General features: G+C 42.1%; 1 protein-coding gene across 1 annotated transcript; it reads right to left on the bottom strand.

Moving 5' to 3' along the window:
* Positions 1 to 8,112: 8,112 nt before the first annotated feature.
* Positions 8,113 to 18,312, bottom strand: syt4 (synaptotagmin IV). Its single transcript, XM_071923124.2, has 5 exons — positions 18,279 to 18,312; positions 14,276 to 14,898; positions 13,712 to 14,035; positions 8,972 to 9,089; positions 8,113 to 8,432 (listed from the first exon to the last, which is right to left on the bottom strand). The coding sequence occupies exons 1-5, from the start codon at positions 18,310 to 18,312 to the stop codon at positions 8,113 to 8,115; spliced, it is 1,419 nt and encodes a 472-aa protein (XP_071779225.1).
* Between the last annotated feature and the right edge of the window lie 1,751 nt (positions 18,313 to 20,063).

Below are 20,063 nucleotides of genomic sequence, written 5' to 3'. Positions count from 1 at the left end.
TGTATGATACCACATATTTCCATCACAGTGAACTGAATATCAAAATCTCAAACTGTCTGCTGCAGTTCCCAAATCGCACACGGCTGGATTGTTTTTGCAGGGGAAGATCCTTCAAACGGCTTGCTAGACAAAGTATTCATGCGCTTTGCAGAATCCCTTATCTTCATGTCTGAGAAAAACATTTTATCCACATGGGACGAATCCGAAGCGTTCATATCGCATTCCTCTACCAACTGCCAAATTCTGAACATTGAGAAGGAATCGTTATAGCTGATAACATTACTGAATCTGTTGTACCCAGTCCTGGTATTACATAAGACACGGTTGTTCACAAACAATACAGTAATTCTATCTTCAGTTGTTGTCTTATGTCTTATGCCTCCCATAACCCCTATCTCTCTCTCTCTCTCTCTTTCTCTCTCTCTCTCTCTCTCCCTCTCTCTCTCTCTCTCTCTCTCTCTCTCTCTCTCTCTCTCTCTGTGTGTTCTGAGCCATGCTCTGTTCAACCCAGTGTTCAGCTGCATACAAGGCAGCAAGCGGTGTCTAATATGGAGTCTTTTACATAAGAATGTTGTCTCCATTAATAATTAATTGGCTCCCGTGAAGTTTTGCCACCACCCACATGCTCTCTCTCCTTCTCTCTAACACTCGTTCTTTCTGCTGTTTCCATCTCCCTTGTTCTCTCTCTCTCTCCCTCCCTCTCTGTAACGCGTCTCAGGTAAAGATATAAATGCTAATAAAGGTTATATAAATATCGGTCTCTGTTCTGCAGTGTCAGAACTGCCGTCTCTTTCTCCTCTGCTGTCAACAGAGCAACCTTGAATTGAAGCGTTTTGTTACAAAATGAAATGAAATTAAATGCTATTTGAAAAAAGTGTCTCACAGTCTTACAAAATAATTGCGAGCACAAGATTAAAACAATCCGTGGTACTTATTAAAAGACTTTAGATTACTTATGATAACATGATAACCTTTTACAGGCTGCATCTTCTATATTCTAGAAAAAAAACTAAGCAATGAACTGGAAGTAATGATTTTTTGTAACACAATACTTGTGTGGTGCTCATAAGGCATTATGAAGCATCATAAATGCAGTATAAGCACGTTGTGAGTGTATGACAATTATAATCAAAGCATGATATGAAGAACATGGTGTGAAAACAATACTTTATGGTGCAACTGTATAGTTAATGACATGATATTCAATCAAATGTAATTTCTTTGGCTGATGATGTGGGTCAATATTTTAACAGAAAATTATCTTTGCTGCTAATGGGCTTAAAATCTGCTTCTAATGTGTCTCAATACATTTTAAGTTTTATACATTTATTTCTAAAATGGATATGCAGTGTTTTGGAAATGAACCCTTCCTTCTATACAGTCATGTGTTTGAAGCTATGGGTAGGGATGCAAAATGTGCTGCTGGTGTGTGTATTCATAAATGCAGTTATCAGAACGGGTTCCAAATCAAATCTCTCTCTCTCTTTCCCAGCAATTCCTTCCATTGTGATGTCAGTGATTAGAATGGTCCGTCTGGATGTTGTGACCATTGTGACATCACCATTTAGACTGTGACTGTCATGCTCAGATGTTCTGCCCATTGTGATGTCATATTGTGACCCCCCTTTCACATTGTACTGACCAACAATCTCCAATAGCCTCTGTTTACCTAAGGATTAATTACAGAACCATCATATTAATTGTCTCTGGATATTCTAAGGTCTGTAATGTCTCATTTTGGAAGAGTCTTATTACTACAGCTTCATCTCTGCAGTTCTACCAGTGAGACGCGAGGAGACATTTGGCTGAATTGCACCCAAACATTCTGTCCTTCATCTCCAAGCAGCCGCTTTTGAAGTCACTGAATAGTTCTCTCCCGCATTCTACTGAAGTCATCCGGTTCAATTCGATCAGATGTAATAAAGACTTCAGCCTCTTCATTACCTCTTCAATTCTATGCCGTCTTTTCATTGCAGTGCATCACCATAAATGACCCTTCAGTACCCAGCTAGACGGCTGTCTGCGAACCCACACACAGCATCAGCCATTCACATCGCAGACTCACTCGTCTCGTCTCGTCCCCCGAACTAACTTTTCCTCCACTCGTCTCTCTCTTTTCGGTCCCCTCCTCCTCCTCCTCCCCCTTCTCCTTTAGTTCATATGTCAACATGGCACTATGTCATCTATCTAACTGTCCTCCCTCCCCCGCTGCTGCAGTCTCTCCTCAGAAACTTTTCATTGCTCTTCACTTCAGATGCATTATTTCTGGATGGTATGTGGTTCCGAGGACTAAGGTGCATACCCAGCACTTATGCCATTCAGGTCTGGCTCATGAGCTACAGTACAGTGTGTCGCATTTCATTCCTTCACTCGCATATTTCCCATTACTCTCCACTGTATCTTACATAAAAGACCAGAAATGCCATACAATTCGATATTTTTAAAAAAGCAATCTTCCTTTCCTCGCTCCCACCGTTGTGAACACTAGATACTGTAGTAACTGCACCCACACCATCATTGTCATCTCACATCTGGAAAGGCCCTGTGCATTTTGTGTGAGCCTCCTCCCTGACAACAGATCAGTATGGTGGGGAAGACTGTGAGATCGAAAGGAAAGGGCACTGACCTCAACGTAAATTACCTAATTTCCACCCCTAAGAGCTGGTATCAAGGAACAGACCTGGTAAATAACCATAAAACTCCAATACTAAGCCCTGTCTTTGTTAATCCCCAAGGAGACAGAGAGTCTGGGATGAGACACATTGGAATGTGTCCAAAATCAGGAGAAATCTTTGATACAGACTCATGAAACCTTGGGTATCACATTGTGGTGGACTCTAATGTATATGTCTAATTTTATGTGTAACTGTGATGTTTTATATAATAGTTATTTGCATTATTCAATTTCTTTATCTTTACATGGGGCTTAGATAGCCATGTTTGATATTAAAGTGTTCATGAATTTGTGCTGAGTTTAATAATGTTAATGTTACGACGGTCAATTATATTGGATAGATCTGGGAACCAAAATTAGGGTTTGATGCATATGTAATGAGCCGTAACACTAGACATGCCAGCCCACGCACACACCCCTCAACTGATCACAACAAAATCAAACACACACATTTCCAATGCAGATTTCATGCACTTTACGTGGTCGCGACACGTGTGCTAACGGAGTCTGACAACAACTTTGTTCCAAAGTTTGTCTCCAAAGACAGACTCAACTGCATCATCATCACAAGCCAAGTGGAAAGCCTGTTTCATCTGAAACAGTGAAGAGAGCCTTGCTGCCTTTCCTGTCTGCCTGACAAATACACACACACACCAGCACGTGTGTCTGTGTGTCCTGCCTGCTACAACCATATCAGCTATCCTGCTGAGTTTAACTCTGAAGAATCATCGGAACCTCCAGAGTGGGTCGGCGTTAGCCTTGAGAGACCCGCAACCCTCTCCAGCAGCCTGCATGCTCCAGCCTGCGTGCTTCACTCTGTTGCGGCCTGCTGAGATCAACTGAACAGACGTCGGATCTTCAACCTCCAGCACCTCATCGAGCCGAGACTCCTCACAGACTCCCGGCCTCAACGTGCTTCATTTCCCTCCAGACCCCCTGGTGTCGTATGTATTGATCATTGTCCGCTGGGCATGATATCATACATCACACATAGCCATTCAACCACATTCACACTTCACACACATATCACACACTTTATTACGGCTCCCTGTAGTTATAGTAACCATTCATTCAAGGATTCATTTAAGTCAGTTTTCCAGATAGTTATACTGTCGCCCCTTATTGCTATCGTTGCTGACTCATGTCTTCCACTGCTCATCTTCCATGATTGTGTCTGCTGAAATGTTGGTTTAATTATCAGCATTGTATATTCACATGATCATCTATTCCTATTGCCACTGATTCATCACAATTCATAGGTATACCTCTTGTATATACTGTACTATATTCACTTGTATTTATCAGATTATTGAGTGTGCTTTAGTTTAGTAATAAATATATTATTTTGCATAAAGTCACCTCCTGTGCTCATTGTGTGAGTTTAAATTCAAAGTCACTCCTTCAGATGAGACCTGTCGATGCTGTCTGTTATCTGGTGCCCCGTTCTTAATTCTCATTGAAGCTAACTCTAAATTATATTGATATCAGACACCATTAATACCTACCACCACTACAATACGTTGGAATGGAAGACTGTTTAAAGGAAACATCCACCCTAAAGTGGGATTCACATACTTAATTCCAATCATTTTGGACATTTAATCCAATGAATAAATCCAACTGAACGTAGAAATAACAGAGGCCAGATTCCAATCTGTAATGTCCACTGACAATGAATGGGAGGCTATAAGAATAACCTATATAAGGAGAATTTATTTATATTAGTTATTTTAAAGCTGTATTCCAGTTACTAGTTAGAATATCAGTCATGTATTCTTTTAGTAATCTATTCTAATCTTCTCTACTGTGGCCCCACTTTGTGATTTACGCTGATAAGACGGGTACATTTTGACATCAAAATCTTGCCTAGGGCAGCTTTAACATTTCCAGTAATTAAGAATGATGCCTCTATCTCTTATCATAACTGGGAGCTTGGTGCTATAGCAGTTTCAATGGGCAGGCATTTATGTTGGATGATTTACAATAAGATGAATGCTGAGATGAGAGGCTTTCATAAGAACAGAGATGTATAATTTGGTTTATGTCCTCTCCCAGCATTTTCCTAATTAGGACAAATCTCTTTCTCTTGTACACAAACTCACACACATGCACACACACACACACACACACACACACACACGCACACAAGCACATACTCTAAGAGACCTACTTACACACACTCTGGGCTCTCTGTGTTTTGCTTTCTCTGCCTCTCTCTCTAAAACAGATTGATTTGACCTTACTGGGAACACAGACAGATGTTATGCCCTGGACAGGTAATATCATGATGTACGCGAGTGTGTGAGTGTGTGTGTGTGTGTGTGTGTGTGTGTGTGTGTAGGTGTGTGTGCCTGTCTACAACAGACTGTGCAGTAGGCTAGAGAGAGCAGGGTTCTGGTTTTGCGTCACAGAAGGCACTCTCTGATTAAGTCTTGAGGGACTACTGACTGCTCTCTTGGGCCAGCTGTCAATACACACACGCACACACACACAGACACACACACACACACATACACATTCAAACACACACAATGTTCCTCAGTCCAAACAGCTGCACCAGTCCCTTCAGTCTGACCCGGAGTAAAACACTGTGAAATCAGTAATTGCAGGTCTGGCTGAGTTGTCTGTGTGCGTGTGTGTGTGTGTGTGTGTGTGTGTGTGTGTGTGTGTGAGTGAGTTAGTAAATGTCCTCCATTGTTGCAGAGAGGTTGAGGAAGTGTCTGGCTGGTCCTGAAGCACAGGTTAAAGGGAAACAGACTCTCCATTGCCATTCAATGGGAAAAAAACAATCAAAGAACAGAAACATCAATGGTTAGCCAATGGATGAATTTATGGATTATAACTTATTGAGAATTTATTGAGAAGTTTGTGTGCCTGATGGTGAAATTCTACATGTACCATAACACAGGTCTGTAATAACCTCTTATTAGTAAAGTCAAAATACTCACTATTAATTGTTTTTTCTGTTTTTGAGTTTTGGAATTGCAAGTCATGGAGAATATGGAGAATGAGAATTTTGGGAGAAAATACTTATTATTCTTATTATTTCTTTTTTAGTTGTTTGATTATTTATTTTTTATTTTTTCATACTACTTTCATACTATTCTTTTCTTGTTTATTGTCTTTAGTTGCTTAGTTCTCTCAATTTAAATTAAAATACCCTTAATTACATCCTTGGAAAAAGGGAGACAGACAGACAGTGACATAAACATGCAGCTTTTGGGTCCAGTCTGCACAAAATGTTTGGCCTTGATTGTAGTTGGTTGTGTGGTGGAGAGTAAAAGGAGAAGAGAAGGGAAGGGGAGTGATGCTGCAGATTGCGCAGGTCTGTTTTCTGACTGTGTGAAAGGATGACAGTGGAGTTTTAAAATAGAAACCTGCCTCAGAGGATGACCTCAGAGGTCAGAGCCGGAGAAGAACAGAACGACAGCACATCCTGCTTCTCCAGAGGTTCCACCGCCAAACACTGATGATGTAACTTTGTGTAAGACTAGAGAATGAAAGAGACAGAGAGGAGGGAGGGAGGGAGGGAGGGAAGGGAGAGAGGCAGAATGAAGAAAGAAGAGAAGAGATAAAGATAGAATTTCTTTTTGTTTTTTGTTTTATGTGCAATGGCACGGGTTGGTCATATCCAGGCAAACTCTTTTGTCTTTGACTAAAAGAAGAAGAAGAAGAACCTGGTTTAGGACAATCAATTAGGTTGAGAGAGTTTGGATGCATTATGGGTGAAGTGTCCCTTTAAGTGAGACAGGGTTACAAATGGTTAAAGAAAGAGCAAAAGCAAGCAAGAAGAAGAAAAAAGAAAGTGAGCTGAGCCAGCTGTCCTCCCTCAGCGAGCCACTTAGCTGATATTAAATTCAGACATGATGACTTCATCCCAGAGCACTTAGCCACTCAGCAGATATTACATCATCAGCCTTAGAATGGGACGGGGATGGTGATGTCATCCCCCAGGACGCTGGAGGTGAGATGAGGGGACACACACACACACACACACACACACACACACACACACACACAAACAAAGACACCCACACATCATTTTGTATGATAACATGAAAAGAGGATTTTGCTTCTTTTGCTTTGTTTTGCTGGAAGAATAGTCTCACTGATTTTCATACTGTACTTAGGAATATCTGGTACACACACACACACACACACTGTTTCAGCTATACATAAGAGGACATTAAAATGGCTCTTACTCATTCTCTAACACCTAAATCGCACCCTGATGCTTTCTGTAACCTAATTCCAATTCCATTACCCTAAAGAAGGCTTTTACCCTGGAAGGAATAAAAAAAAAAAGTCCTCACAAGTCATTATCCGGTAGTAATACTGCACTTAAGGGTGAATACCTGATACACACACACACACACACACACACACTGAGATACAGTACATACACAATGTATTAATGTCACTGATGCCCAGCTGTGAAATAAAGACTACACACTCGGTTGGTGTTTTTTTCTCAGAACTTGCCATGTTTTATAGTAAGGTACATACAGTACATGTACATTTCATCTGTCTTTGTGCTCACAGTAAGGGGGACAAAACACCTACAGTAAACATTATGTGGCTCGCATCCCTTCAGAGCACACACACACACACACACGCACACACACACACACACACACACACAGACAGATCCACCCATGCACTCGCATATCGAAACACACACACACACAAATGCACCCACAGTTACTGTCCCCAATGCACTCAGTCTGTTCCAGTCCTCTCTCACCCCACCTAATTTAGGCTTTCTTGTACCGAAGTAATGATATATGAAATACCACTTATACTTACAAAACATGTTCAACAAATCAACCAGGAGTACAAAACGTACAACATAAATAAAAACAATCTACATTTTTATAAATAAAACATTATCTTTATAAAATAAAGTTTAATAATCCACATTTTTTACAGCATTGTCAGAAGTTGTTGTTCATTCTGCTTTTCATACGACGGAATAGGTAATATTTATAAGAGGAAGAGCAGAGGAAAGAAGCCGAAGAAGAAAAAGAAGAAGAAGAGCGATAGCGACATTTAAGACATTCTGCACTGCACACGGTTGCCGTGACAATTGCTTGTTGCCATGGAGATGATGTTGCATGTAACCGGGTGATTTTCGGCGACAGTCTTTGGGATTGTTTAAAGCCATCGGGTCCCCTTTTATCATGCCCCGCCCTCCTGAACCCGTTGAAACCCCAATAACTTCAAAGATTGATTGAGTGATTGATTGACTGATTGAATGATGACATCAATTCAAATGACCCCACCCACCCCCACCCCACCCCACCCACCAACCAAACACCAAAGTCCCAAGAACTCCCTTCCCCTCGTTCCCCACCCGCCCCTCACTGAAAGTCCAACGGTAAATCCCGCCCATTCCTCGAAACATCCCCGTCGCGATTGGACGACAGAATCCGCCCGTCCTAATCCTCCGACATGGCGTGCCACTTGGCGATCTGGCGGCGCGGGTGGTCGCAGATCTCCCTCCAGTGCTCGCCGGGGGTGCCTGCCGCCGCCGTGCCCAGGACCAGGCGCCCCAGGACGGGGTTGGGGCAGCGCGAGTCGCCCCTCTCTGAGTCCAGCAGCAGCAGCTCCACGCTGGTGTCCCGCAGGCCCTCGTCGGAGGGCAGGTCGAAGACGAACAGCTCGTTGAACACCGGGTTGGGGACGCACTTCTTCACGTGGGTCTTCTTCTTGCACACGCGCTTCTTCCCCTGGTACAGGTTCACCTTGACGTACGGGTCTAGACGAGGAGGAGAAGAAACGAAGGAAGGAGGGAAGGAAGGAAGGAGAAAAGAAGGCATGGTAAGTATCCATCCCTGAAGCAGTCTGAGAGTGGCATATTATTCCTGGGCCAGATCGATATGGCGATCAATAAAGCGGAAATGATGGATGGTAGTGACGAGGACGGAGGGGCTGGCTGTGTAAACACTTTGCTTGTGTGTGTGCGTGTGGTGTGTGTGTGTGTGAGTGTGTGTGTGTGTGTGGGTGTGCTTGTCACGAAAGTGCTCTCTATCACATCCAGATCAGATTACTTTAGTGCGGTGGCCGTGTCATTATGGCCACTATCACAGCATCATAAGTAGTCTGGGCTGTGCGACAGGAAGGACAAAAATCAATTTGGCCTCATCTATTTGTTGTTATGTGAAGCAAGCGTGCGTGTGTATGTGCACGTGCATTTGTGTGTGTGTGTGTATGGTCCGTGCGTGCCCTCAGGCATGTAAGCAGTGATCTCGTGGATTGTGTTTCGAAGGGAACTGCTGGAACTCTGAGCGTGCGTACCTGTAGGTCCGTTGTCGGTCTTGGGCAGGTGGCGGGCCTTGAGGACGACCACGGTCAGGGTGTTGGTGGTGGACTGGTAGCACAGTGACAGCAGCAGCTCGCCGCGACCCGATGACTTCTGGGGACGGACAGAGAGATGGAGGGAGGGAGGGAGGGGGGAGGGGAGGGGAGGGGAGGGTAAATTTAGGAGGGAGGGATGAGGGCACAGAGAAGAAAAAGGAGGAGGAGATGAGGTGAGAGGTGGTGGGAGAGGGAGAGGGAGTGGAGGTGAGAAAGAGAGTGATACGAAGTGGGGGAAGAGTGATGGCAGAGGGGAAAAGAACAGAGGAGAAAGGAGGAGAAGAGATTTTGAGACATTTTCATCCAGTGAGATACCCAAAAGCATCTTAGGGAGCTGGCTAAAGAGAGCCAAATGATGTTTATTTTGAATTTTTGACAATTTCTTGTCCCTTTATGTACACATAGTGTATAAAATATGAAGACCACTTTCCTAATATATTGTTGAGCTCATGTCTCAGTTGCCCTAAGGCTTAAAAACCTTTAAGCTTTCACCTCCTGTTCATCTACATCTCCTCTTCATGATTAAAGAAGATTTAATAGGTTTATAATGGGTCTTTTAATAAAAGATCACAGCTTTCACCTGGATTCTCTTCATTGAAACTTACAGATCATCCTAATATTTTGTACGCTTATATTTGTACACTTTGTACAACAACACTGCAGTGAAAAATTGAATTGGTTATAATTGGTGGCAGTGCTGACCATGTCATTGGTGTCATGGCAACAAAATAATCATCACCTGCTTATGGACTCAATTCACATCATATCATAAATATGCCAGTGAGAAGCACCCCACTGTACTATATCCAGCACACACACACACACTCACACTCGAGGGTTGACACCTTGGCTGCTGCGATCACACTTAACAGGATCTCACACCTCTGGGCCTGGTTACTATGGCAATAAGCACATTTGTATATGTGTGTATGTGTGTGTGTGTGTGTGTGTGTGTGTGTGTGTGTGTGTGTGTGTGAGCTGCCAGGTGGTACAGTATGTTCTCATCTCATTCCTCTGAGGACCTTCATGGAGATTAGGGAGATTACGATGATGAACTGATATTTACACTGCGAATAATGGAGGATGGACTCTATTACAGATGACAGGGAGAGGATGAGTGGATAGAAGTCCATAGATATGGAAAAATAGAATTATAATGGAATTTATCCTATTCTATTCTATTCTATTCTATTCTACTCCATCAGTTAGTCGCTGTTATTTTAGTACAATATTTGGAGAAAGATAAAAGGCTTTAGAAGAAAAGACTTTTGTTAATGAAATACTCAAAACTGGATTCCTGCTTATAAAAAATTGTTAATTATGAATTATCAAGGGCTTCTACAGTAGTTTAATTGCATAGCTCAGAAACAATGACAATGCTGATGCAGCTATACTGTAATGACTATATTATTATCATGATATAACACAAACAATATTCCAGGTACTGGCATAAGAAGCACCAGTCCTCACTTCAATAGAGATACAATTCATTGCTATTATTCTTTAGGTTGAGAATGCATTTTTGTTTGGGCGCACACACACACACACACACACACACACACACACACACTTACAGAGGACTATTTTCTGTCCCTGTGGTTCAGTATAAATGCCTCCTGGGTGGATTGTCTGAGAACAGAAAAGGGGCGATGCGCTGTTTATGACATGCTGTATCGATCATTCCTTGAACTGCTGGCCCCTCACACACACACACACACACACAAAGCAGTCAGACAAAATCCATGCGACGTAGACAAAGAGAGCCACCACCCTGTCTGCAAAAGGCTGTAACTCATGCAGACAAAAGAGAGCAGACATCTCAGATATCTCAAAAGCAGCAAACAACACCATCTTTTTAAAACAAGCACTACTCCATGTTATACACACATAGACACTGAATGTTGACTGTATATATATAGAGTGCCTGTCTATTGTATGTCTTGCACTGTTCCTCTGCACTCTATGTGAGGCTCTGTTGCCCCTCTGTGTGTCAGTGTGTACTCTATTAAAGTTGTTGAGGTCTCTGCACCAGTGGCACCAAGACAAATTCCTGCTCATTTATTGCCCTTGGCAAATAAAGTGATTCTCCCTCTGATGCAGCAGAACCAGCGCCAATATATTCTCTTGCAATTGAAGCCGATACACAACAAATAACTGAAAGAGGCCGAGCCCTTTTCTCTTTTCCCCTGTCGACGATCAAATGATACAGAAGCATCCAGAAATAGCCCGTCCCAGAGAAATATCACAAACTGTAAAACTAAAGTGCGATTGATTCCACAAATAGAAGTTCAGACAGTACAGACGCCTCCCTGCAGCAGGGGTTACTTGAACATTTGTTTTGTCAAATGAGGAATGGAAATGAAAAAATACTATTAGTCTTCGCGTGGGGAGAGCCAGCAGAAGAAAAACAGGTGGAGCTCTACCGAGAAGTAACCGACCTTCTGGTTTCTCAGAATCTCTGAGTCAGGTTTCCCAGCACTACTCTGGAGAATACCAGCTCAGAGATCTTTAATGATGTTACAGATATCTCACATTCCACCTGGAAATGGACAAAAGTATCCTCTCACACCAGGTAGGCACAGTCCGTCCATTTTAGCCGAACGTTACAGAGAACCACACATCAGCCCGCAGATCTATAATTGCAGCGATATCGTCTCACATTCCACCTGGAAATGTACAAATGCACATGTGCTCAGCCCAACCTTTTAGCACAGCTCATATATCATCTCTTATTCCATTTTAATGTATTATTACACAGGATGCAATGTTGCAATCCCTGGTGCCACAAACCATGTCCAATCCAATACATTTACTGGAAATGTAAATATACACATGGGTATATTCTCTAACAGTTGCCGCAGCTCATCTTTTAGCTCAGTTCTACGGAGTAGTAAAGCAGCCCAAATCTATAATTGGTGTTGATATTATCTGACATTCCTCCATAGTCCCATGCCTACTGGAAATGTACTGGAAATGATACGCATTTGCAGCCTTTCGGAGCAGCCAGGCACAACCCGTCTTCACCAGAAAGTCTATAGAGTATCAGCCCACAGATCTATAATGGAGTGGTGTAGATATCACTCCCTCTATTCAATACACTATTGGGAATGTACAAATGGACACGTGATATTCTCTTTCTCATCAGCCGTCCCAGCACTACTCTGTAATGTAGTGAAGCTGTTTCAGACCGGAGATGTACAAGAACAGTCTGCATATGAAGACCTTCAAATGACAAAATGATTGCTTGCTTGAAAATTAAACACACAACTGATTATAATTGAGATTATTAGCAAGTCTGAGACCTTTACTTACTAATTAGCAGGTATTTTGGTAGGAAACTCTTCTATATGATCTCACATTTCGCCTATTAAATGCATTAAACACACTGGAAATGTACCAGTAAATGCATGTATAAACAAATGTATAAATTAATGTGAATATATCGGTCTCTGCCATATTTCCAATCACTGCTATGAGATGTAGATTGAGATGTATGAGATGTAGATTGTATCTCAAAAAATTGAAAATTGAAAATTGAAAATTCAACCTCAGATTGACAAACAGAATTTTTGAAACTAGTGTTTGGTTGAAACTTTCTTGGTACAAATAATAAACAGAAGCGAAAATGCCGAAACAAATAAAAAGAAAAAACAGTGAAGCTATAGGCCTAAGGCTTTTATGTATCTAACCACACAGCAGTCCATTTGAGCAGAATATCAGCTTACAGATCTATACTGATGCAACAGATCTCATCTCTCTGTCTCTGCAGAGGAATACGCCCACTCTCTCACATCCCAGTTGGCTTGCAAAGTACTAATGTAAAATACTTTGCAAGCCAACTGGACATGGATACAATAAAAGTGAATTCCCAGATTGCAATTGCAAAATACATAAAAATACAATGACTATATGTCTGAATGTCCAATTAATTTGAAGCTTCACGTCTTTAGCTAGACAATGATGCAAGTGTGAATAAAGAATATTTACATGCTTTTAAAAGCATTCCTGCTACACTGAATGCAACATAATATATGATGCAAACAGCAATAGCTTTAATGATTAGAGTTAAAAATGGACAACCTACATCCAAGATGCAGGGTTTACCAATGATGAGGACTTAAAAGTATTATAGAAAATTTCTGCCCGGTCATTGGTGTCAAGCAATATGTTAATATTATGTCACATTTGCATTTAGATGAGTGGCAAGCTCTATTATTTAAATACCATTATATTTTAAGTGATAAATGGCTCTCAGCATGAATGTGTTGTGATTAATATTATAATACTGGAACTGCACGTTAGTAAAATTATGCAAATTCTTATATTTTTCTAGAGTAGATTATGTTAGGGACTAATGACGCAGGCATTGTTGTTATAATGAAGGTAACGATGAGGCATTATTGGAACAATATTGGAATTTGAATTTGCTGGTACATATACATTTTGTTGGAGTGTTACTGGAATTGTTAAACCGAACAAAGGTAAAGATCTCTGGAATCAATTTAGAGTTTGCTCATTGTAAAATTGGTTTCAGTTTGTGTCATGAATCTAATCACAATGATTGCAAATTCCAATAAGGAAACTGATAACTGATGATAGTTAAAAAACAAAGACGCTGAAGATATCAATTCAAATACCAAGCCTGAAAGGGTTTAAACTTTGGTTTGTTCCAGCTCTTACCTTGACATTCCTCTTGATGATCTCCCGGCTCATCAGGACACGCCCCTCCGACAGGTCGATCCCGGCCAATGGGACGAGGGTCTCCCCGATGACCTCATCGCGGGAGAACCTATCAAAGCTCAGCACCATGAAGTGGAGCGCCAGCTCCGACACTCTGACCAGCGGGATCCCGTAGAAGCTGAAGGTCTCGTCGAAGGCGGGGTCCAGAGTCTTCCTCAGCACTCTGGTCTTCACCCGGTGCTTTTTCTCTGGCAGCAGGGTCAGCTTGATGTAGGGGTCAGAGGTCAGCGACTGCTCATCAGTCGGAGTCAGGCCATGGGCTTCCTGGATGGATCAATCAATCAATCAATCAATTAATCAATCTAAATTGTATTCATGACACTCACTGAATTGCACTTCATACTTTATATCAAAAGCAAAAAGAGAAAGACTAAACAAACAGACACAAGAATAAATAACTTGAAATAAATATCTTTCAGAGATGAGCAAACACACAAACACACACACACACACACACACACACGTACACACACATCTAAACACACACTTAAACACACACAGTACCTTGATATGGACAACGAAGGCCTTCCTCTCGGGCTGGTACTCCAGGGAGAAGTGGAGGGTCCCCAGCCCGCCCTCCCTCTCCTCTCCCTGGGGTTTGTCCACGGCCGGTGTGGGCGCCTGGCTGGAGAGGGTGCTGGAGGGAGAGGGGAGGTCACGGCGGTCCATCACCCCAGGTTGGGTGAACCCCGTGTGGGGAGAGGGCAGCTCCAGGTCCGGGGAGCTCCGGACCTTCTGCTGCTGTAAGTGGTGGTGGGAGGGTTTGGTGGTGAAGTTGCCATTCAGATCCCGTTTCTCCAGGTCCAGATGCAGAGCCTGTCTGGAGCCGTTTGGACTTGAAGCCAGCTTAGCGGTGCCGGTAGGGGTCACCGTCGAAGTGGTGTGGCAGTTTCCGTTAACGTCAGTTTTACTGGTGTCGTTAGTTGGAGTGCCGGCTGCACCAAACTTCTTCTTGCCACTGAGGCTCTCGGGATAGATGTCGACCCCTTTGAGCATGTGCACGAACTTGTAGGGAGGTGTCTTCTGGGATTTGGTGTTTTTACGCTGACAGCAGATCCAGGCAAAGGCTGATACACTGAACACCAGGCCGAACACACTCACCACGGCAACGCTCACTGGCACCTCCACTACAGAGGAGGAGACAGAGACAGACAGAGAGAGAAAGAGAGAGAGGGAGAGGAGAGAAAGAGAGAGAATAAATAATCCACCTGCACATCTCACTGTTTATTTTCTCTGTAACCACTCTTAAAGCTTGTGTATCTCTGCGTGTGCATCTGTGTGTGTGTGTGTGTGTGTGTGTGTGTGTGTGTGTGTGTGTGTGTGTGTGTGTGTGTGCCGTGCCAGCTCTGCTCTACAGTATATCAGACAAGTTCTGGCAAGCTACTCCTCTTCACTTTACTTTGCTATCAGTAAATGTCCCAGTGGGGTGTTTGGCCAATTTGGCTTCAGCTTTCAGCTTCTCCCATGCTGGGCTCCAAATGTTGAACCACCTCAAAACTTAAACTGACACTATAACCATCACAAAAGTCCTACTTTGTACATGCCTGCTGCACCATATTTTGAAAGCGCGTCTACTTTTGAAAACCCCACCTTACTAATGCAATATTAATGCATTTCTGGTTATACACCTCCACAAACTAGCTTGTACACAAGATTGTAGAACAATCAATAGTAGAACAATCACACAAAAAAATATTGTTCCCCGTTCACAACCAACGACCAACCTCAAGAGGTTTTACTGTCATGCCGAGTCAACTGAATCCGTTCTGTCTGTGTGACGGTCTGACTGACGCAGGCTGCAGTCTGACTCACAGAGAGACGACAACAACACAATCTGTTCAACCCCCATGAATTAGCATCAGAATCGTGTTCATATTCTAAACATGGCAAACGGCTGCTGTGTTTTGAATCATTCTAAAATTGAATTGCTATTGTTGGTGAAGTGCAACTGTTTGGGAGAAATTGCATGAATCCTGTTTACGAGTGATGCTTGGTTGATTTCTTCATGGCAGCTGAATAAAAATAGTTGAACTCAGAAGCATAGCGTACAAAAGTATTCCATGTGCTTAATATAGTAACAAAGCCCAGGAAGAATAGCGTTTATTCTAATCCCTGTTTTTCTTTTAAGTGCCATCAAACAGAAAACAGGACAACTTGTCAAGTATCATAACAATCATTATGATAATCATCAGTGTCAGGCCAATGATATGCAGACCTACATATCTAAACAGGTCAGAGACATTTTTTTTCCAATCTTTGATCATCTGTTATGCCATGACTTGATGATGATGACAAGGAAACATCATCATCCTGGTCAAAACAAAAAACCAAGACAGGCTTATACAGAATAGCCAAACACATTATTATAGATTATACAATTTTGTCCAGTATTCAGTGTTTGTGCACAACATTGTATCCCTTACCACTGTGCAGGTAGTTTTAGTGTCTCACTATGTTAATACTCTGCACTGGAAATAATTTCAATGGAAGTGCTGTAAGCTACAACTTTAACTTATCATTCCCCAGCGAAATCCAAATTTGAAAAGGTCTTAGATATCATGATGACAGAGTAACAGCCTAGCAAATTGTGATCTGCTCACATTATGCTGAAATATATTCCTTCTACACCAGTGGGGGATTTGTTCAAACTCAACAAGGGAGATGGTGAGCAATTTATTTAGTCACGTTTTCCTTACAATCCCTTGTAAAAATGAAAATAAATAAATAAGGGAGTAGGCTATATTAATTTATTTGTGCTGACATGCTGATCTCTTTCTATTTTTCTCATATCACTCACTTTCCAACACCCATTTATCCTTTACCCTCTTTATGATATTCCTATAATATTCCTACAAGGAATCAAAATGTGTCTAGTGAGTTAAGTGACATTATTCTACTTAATGTTATTTTTATCTCCTATAGGTATTTCTGAAATATACTCATGGGCCTTATTGCTGTAATATTTGCTTCATACCTTTCTGAGATGTATTTATTATAGGATTGCTATAGTTTATAAGGGATGGTCCACTGTGACTCCACACCAATCAGGCAGCCTGCTCAAGCAGCCAGAGATAATAGGTCTATTTCACTGGAGGAAACACAGACAATTTCCTGCAGTTAAGAGGATCGCCCAGTGGAAAAGCATGCAGGTTCACACCCATACAGAGAGAGAGAGAGGGACAGAGAGAGAGAGAGAGAGAGAGAGAGAGAGAGAGAGAGAGAATACTTGCACACAGCAGGACATCACTCATGTGACAAAGTGACAATGTTCCTGCCTACCAAATCTGTTTCATCCAGTGAAAACCAATTCACATAGACTACAGATGGTCAGCACTGCTACAGCATTATTGACAAAAAAATAAAAAAAATAATTTTTTTTTAAAAAATCTCACATAATAGCATTATTGCCTGAGAGACTATAGTGCTGGAAGTGCCATGTCTGGACCAAACAAAAAATAATTTTCATTTTCCTATAATATTCCTATAGGCACTTATGGTGTGTCTGTGTTCCACATTAGTGTTTATAGTGACCTAATCGCACTTAATGGAATTTTTTCCTCCAATGGTATCATTGTATTATTCCTATGCATTACCTTTAAGGATATAGTTTTGCTGTGATAATTGTATAGCATCCCTCTAAAACTTGGGCCTATAATAGGATTACTGTAGTTCTTTTTTTAAGGGACTGCCTTTCATATAATTATATTCGTGGGAGCGCAATGGAGAGATGGTAAAATAATTACAGTTTTATTTCCCAGCGCTTGTACATATTTATTTTCCTGTCCCCTTTCCATTAATATTTCAGTCTAGCATCCTGGGTGGATTGGTTTTCTACGTGGCAACAACAACAGACAGATGGCTGTGGCGACGGGAGGGCGGTGAGGGAGCTGAGCTGCTGAACGAAGAGAAAAGAAAGAAAGAAAAGAAACAGGTGCTTCCCAGCCTTTACCGGTGTGGGCTAGGAGCCACGAATACTATTTAACAACAGGCAACACAGTACTATTGCTTTCCCCAGTAACGAGTAGTGTAACGAATTACTATTCCAAGTTCTGTAATAATTTAGCTAGCTACCCATCTAAAAAAAAGAAAAACAAGTCGTTAGTTATTAGCCGTCGCCCTACTAAGCTAGCTTAGATGCGAAATTGAAGTTTACCAGGTGGAAGTATTCCCAAATACTTTGATTTTATCCAGTAAAAGGAACACACTGGATATCAACGCTATTTACTTCCCTGACCATTCACAGGTGATGAAACTGTATTGTCCTTATTTTTGAAGGCAAGACAGGAGGCAACCGATAGTTTTGGAGGTTGTAACGGAAAACCAAAACAACGAATTAGCGTTACTGCTACTATGGATAGGTTAATGCGTAAAGTAACGACAATACTTTTGGGAGGAGAAACGAGTAATGAGTAACGCGTTACTTAAGGGGAGTAACAAGTCAACCACCAACAACCTCCCACACCCACACACTGGTTTAAACACATTAACCGGCGGTGTTTTGACTTACCGAGCTGCGCCCCGTCCGCCACCATTGGAGCCATGGTCGCTGTCCGAGGTGCTGAAATGCTCTTCTCAGTCTCACACGGATGTCTCTCCTCTCCTCTCGAACGACGGCAACTCGGGTCTCTTGATGTCGAGGTATCTCCGCAATATGTCGGCTTTGATTATGTTTAATAATGTACAGGTTTGTGTACGGCTTCAATAATTCAAAAAGCAACCCTTGTTTTCCCAGAGAGGAGGATGGAGGGAGGAGAAGGATGCTCTGTTCTCGCCCTGCTGCCGTTACTCTGCGATGCGTGAGTGTGTCTCGGAGGCGGCAACACCCCGTTTCCTCTCTCTCTCTCTCTCTCTCTCTCTCTCTCTCTGTGTTCACCCACTCCCTCCTCCTCCCCCTCCCTACCGGTAACGCTGAGTTCATCGGCGCTGACGCAGTAGTGACGGAGGCTGGCTGTGATATCAGGGCCCCCGGTGAAGCAGCACAACAGAGCTGTCAATTTCCCCGATTGACCGTTAAGGGAGAGAGGAAACACTCAGTCTCTCTCTCTCTCTGTCTCCGACTCTCTCTCTCTCTCTCTCTCTCTCTCTCTCTCTCTCTCTCTCTCTCTCTCTGTGTGTGTGTGTGTGTGTGTGTGTGTGTTTGTGTGTGCTGTGCATCCTTACTTAAGTCCATAGTATTTATGTTGATTGGTTAGTGTACTATGACCCCTCCCTCTAATACAAGTCCATAATAGGCTGATAGGTTGGTATAGTATAATCCCACCCTCAAATATGAGTCTACAGTAATAACGCTGATTTTACATTTAAAATTTTAATGTAGGCGATGACTTAAGGTAGTCTACATGTAAATTCAAAATTTGGCTTAAAAAATGACTTTAAATGTAGAACAGAACTAGAACATCTAGACTATCTCGAAGTAGAAATTAACATTTCATCATCCAAGGTGATACAGTATAACATATTACACTTGTACCAACATGTACCAAGTGTATGCAATTTATTACACTGTCCTCAAAAGACTTCTTTATGATGGAGAGATGGAGGGTGGGATATACCAAAGGGATTGCTTAAACTTAAATTTCAATATTTCAGTAATGCGTACATAAGTAGCTGCCTACATTATAACTGCATTTGAACTTTCGTACAGGTGAAACTATCTCAAATGGTGCAACCTGAGGAACCCATTGATGTAGGCCTAATTTTGGTAGAAATTCACCAGTTTGCCTCTGACTTCAGACAAAAGAAGGGATCTGAAAAAAGCTGATTTCTGGAAAGGAAAGGAAAGGCTCTGGAAGATAAAATACATTAAAAGTTGTGCTTTGGTACAATCACTTTTTGATCTTGTCATTTTCTGCACCTCTAGCCAAAGGTTATAAAATATGAACAGATACACCAGTCACTGGTTCAAAGTTTAATATGATCAAACACTGACACCTGGTGTTCATACTGGAGAATGCATTTTCCTTGAAAAGAGGCGAGCCAGGAGTCATATGATTTAAACTATGTATTAAACCTCTTAGAAAGTTGCTTAAATTTTGTCTCAAACATAGATGGTAGTTGGTAGATCTGAGAGAGATTTTAGATCAATATGCATAGGGCTTTGGAAAGTGAAGGGAATTCCTCTCTTGCAAGCGGGGCACCTTATTGCCACACACACTTGTTCAGCCTTACAACCTGAGATCTGGGGACCTTCTGGTGACTCTGAGCTAGCTACATGCAATATTCCTGTGACCTTGTGATTCAGTCCCAACTCTGCATTTCCCTAGCTGCATGACATTTGGATAACAATCACTGC

Source organism: Centroberyx gerrardi, chromosome 23 (assembly GCF_048128805.1).
Source record: "Centroberyx gerrardi isolate f3 chromosome 23, fCenGer3.hap1.cur.20231027, whole genome shotgun sequence".
In the NCBI taxonomy this organism is placed as follows: domain Eukaryota; kingdom Metazoa; phylum Chordata; class Actinopteri; order Beryciformes; family Berycidae; genus Centroberyx; species Centroberyx gerrardi.
This window is presented reverse-complemented; position numbering and strand designations above follow the sequence as displayed.

Coding starts and splice junctions, on each gene's coding strand:
- syt4 (XM_071923124.2), bottom strand. CDS start 18,312: ATGGCTCCAATGGTGGCGGACGGGGCGCAGCTCG. Junction 14,036..14,275: donor CCTTCGTTGTCCATATCAAG/GTACTGTGTGTG, acceptor TGATCCATCCAG/GAAGCCCATGGCCTGACTCC. Junction 8,433..8,971: donor GACCGACAACGGACCTACAG/GTACGCACGCTC, acceptor CTCCTCGTCTAG/ACCCGTACGTCAAGGTGAAC.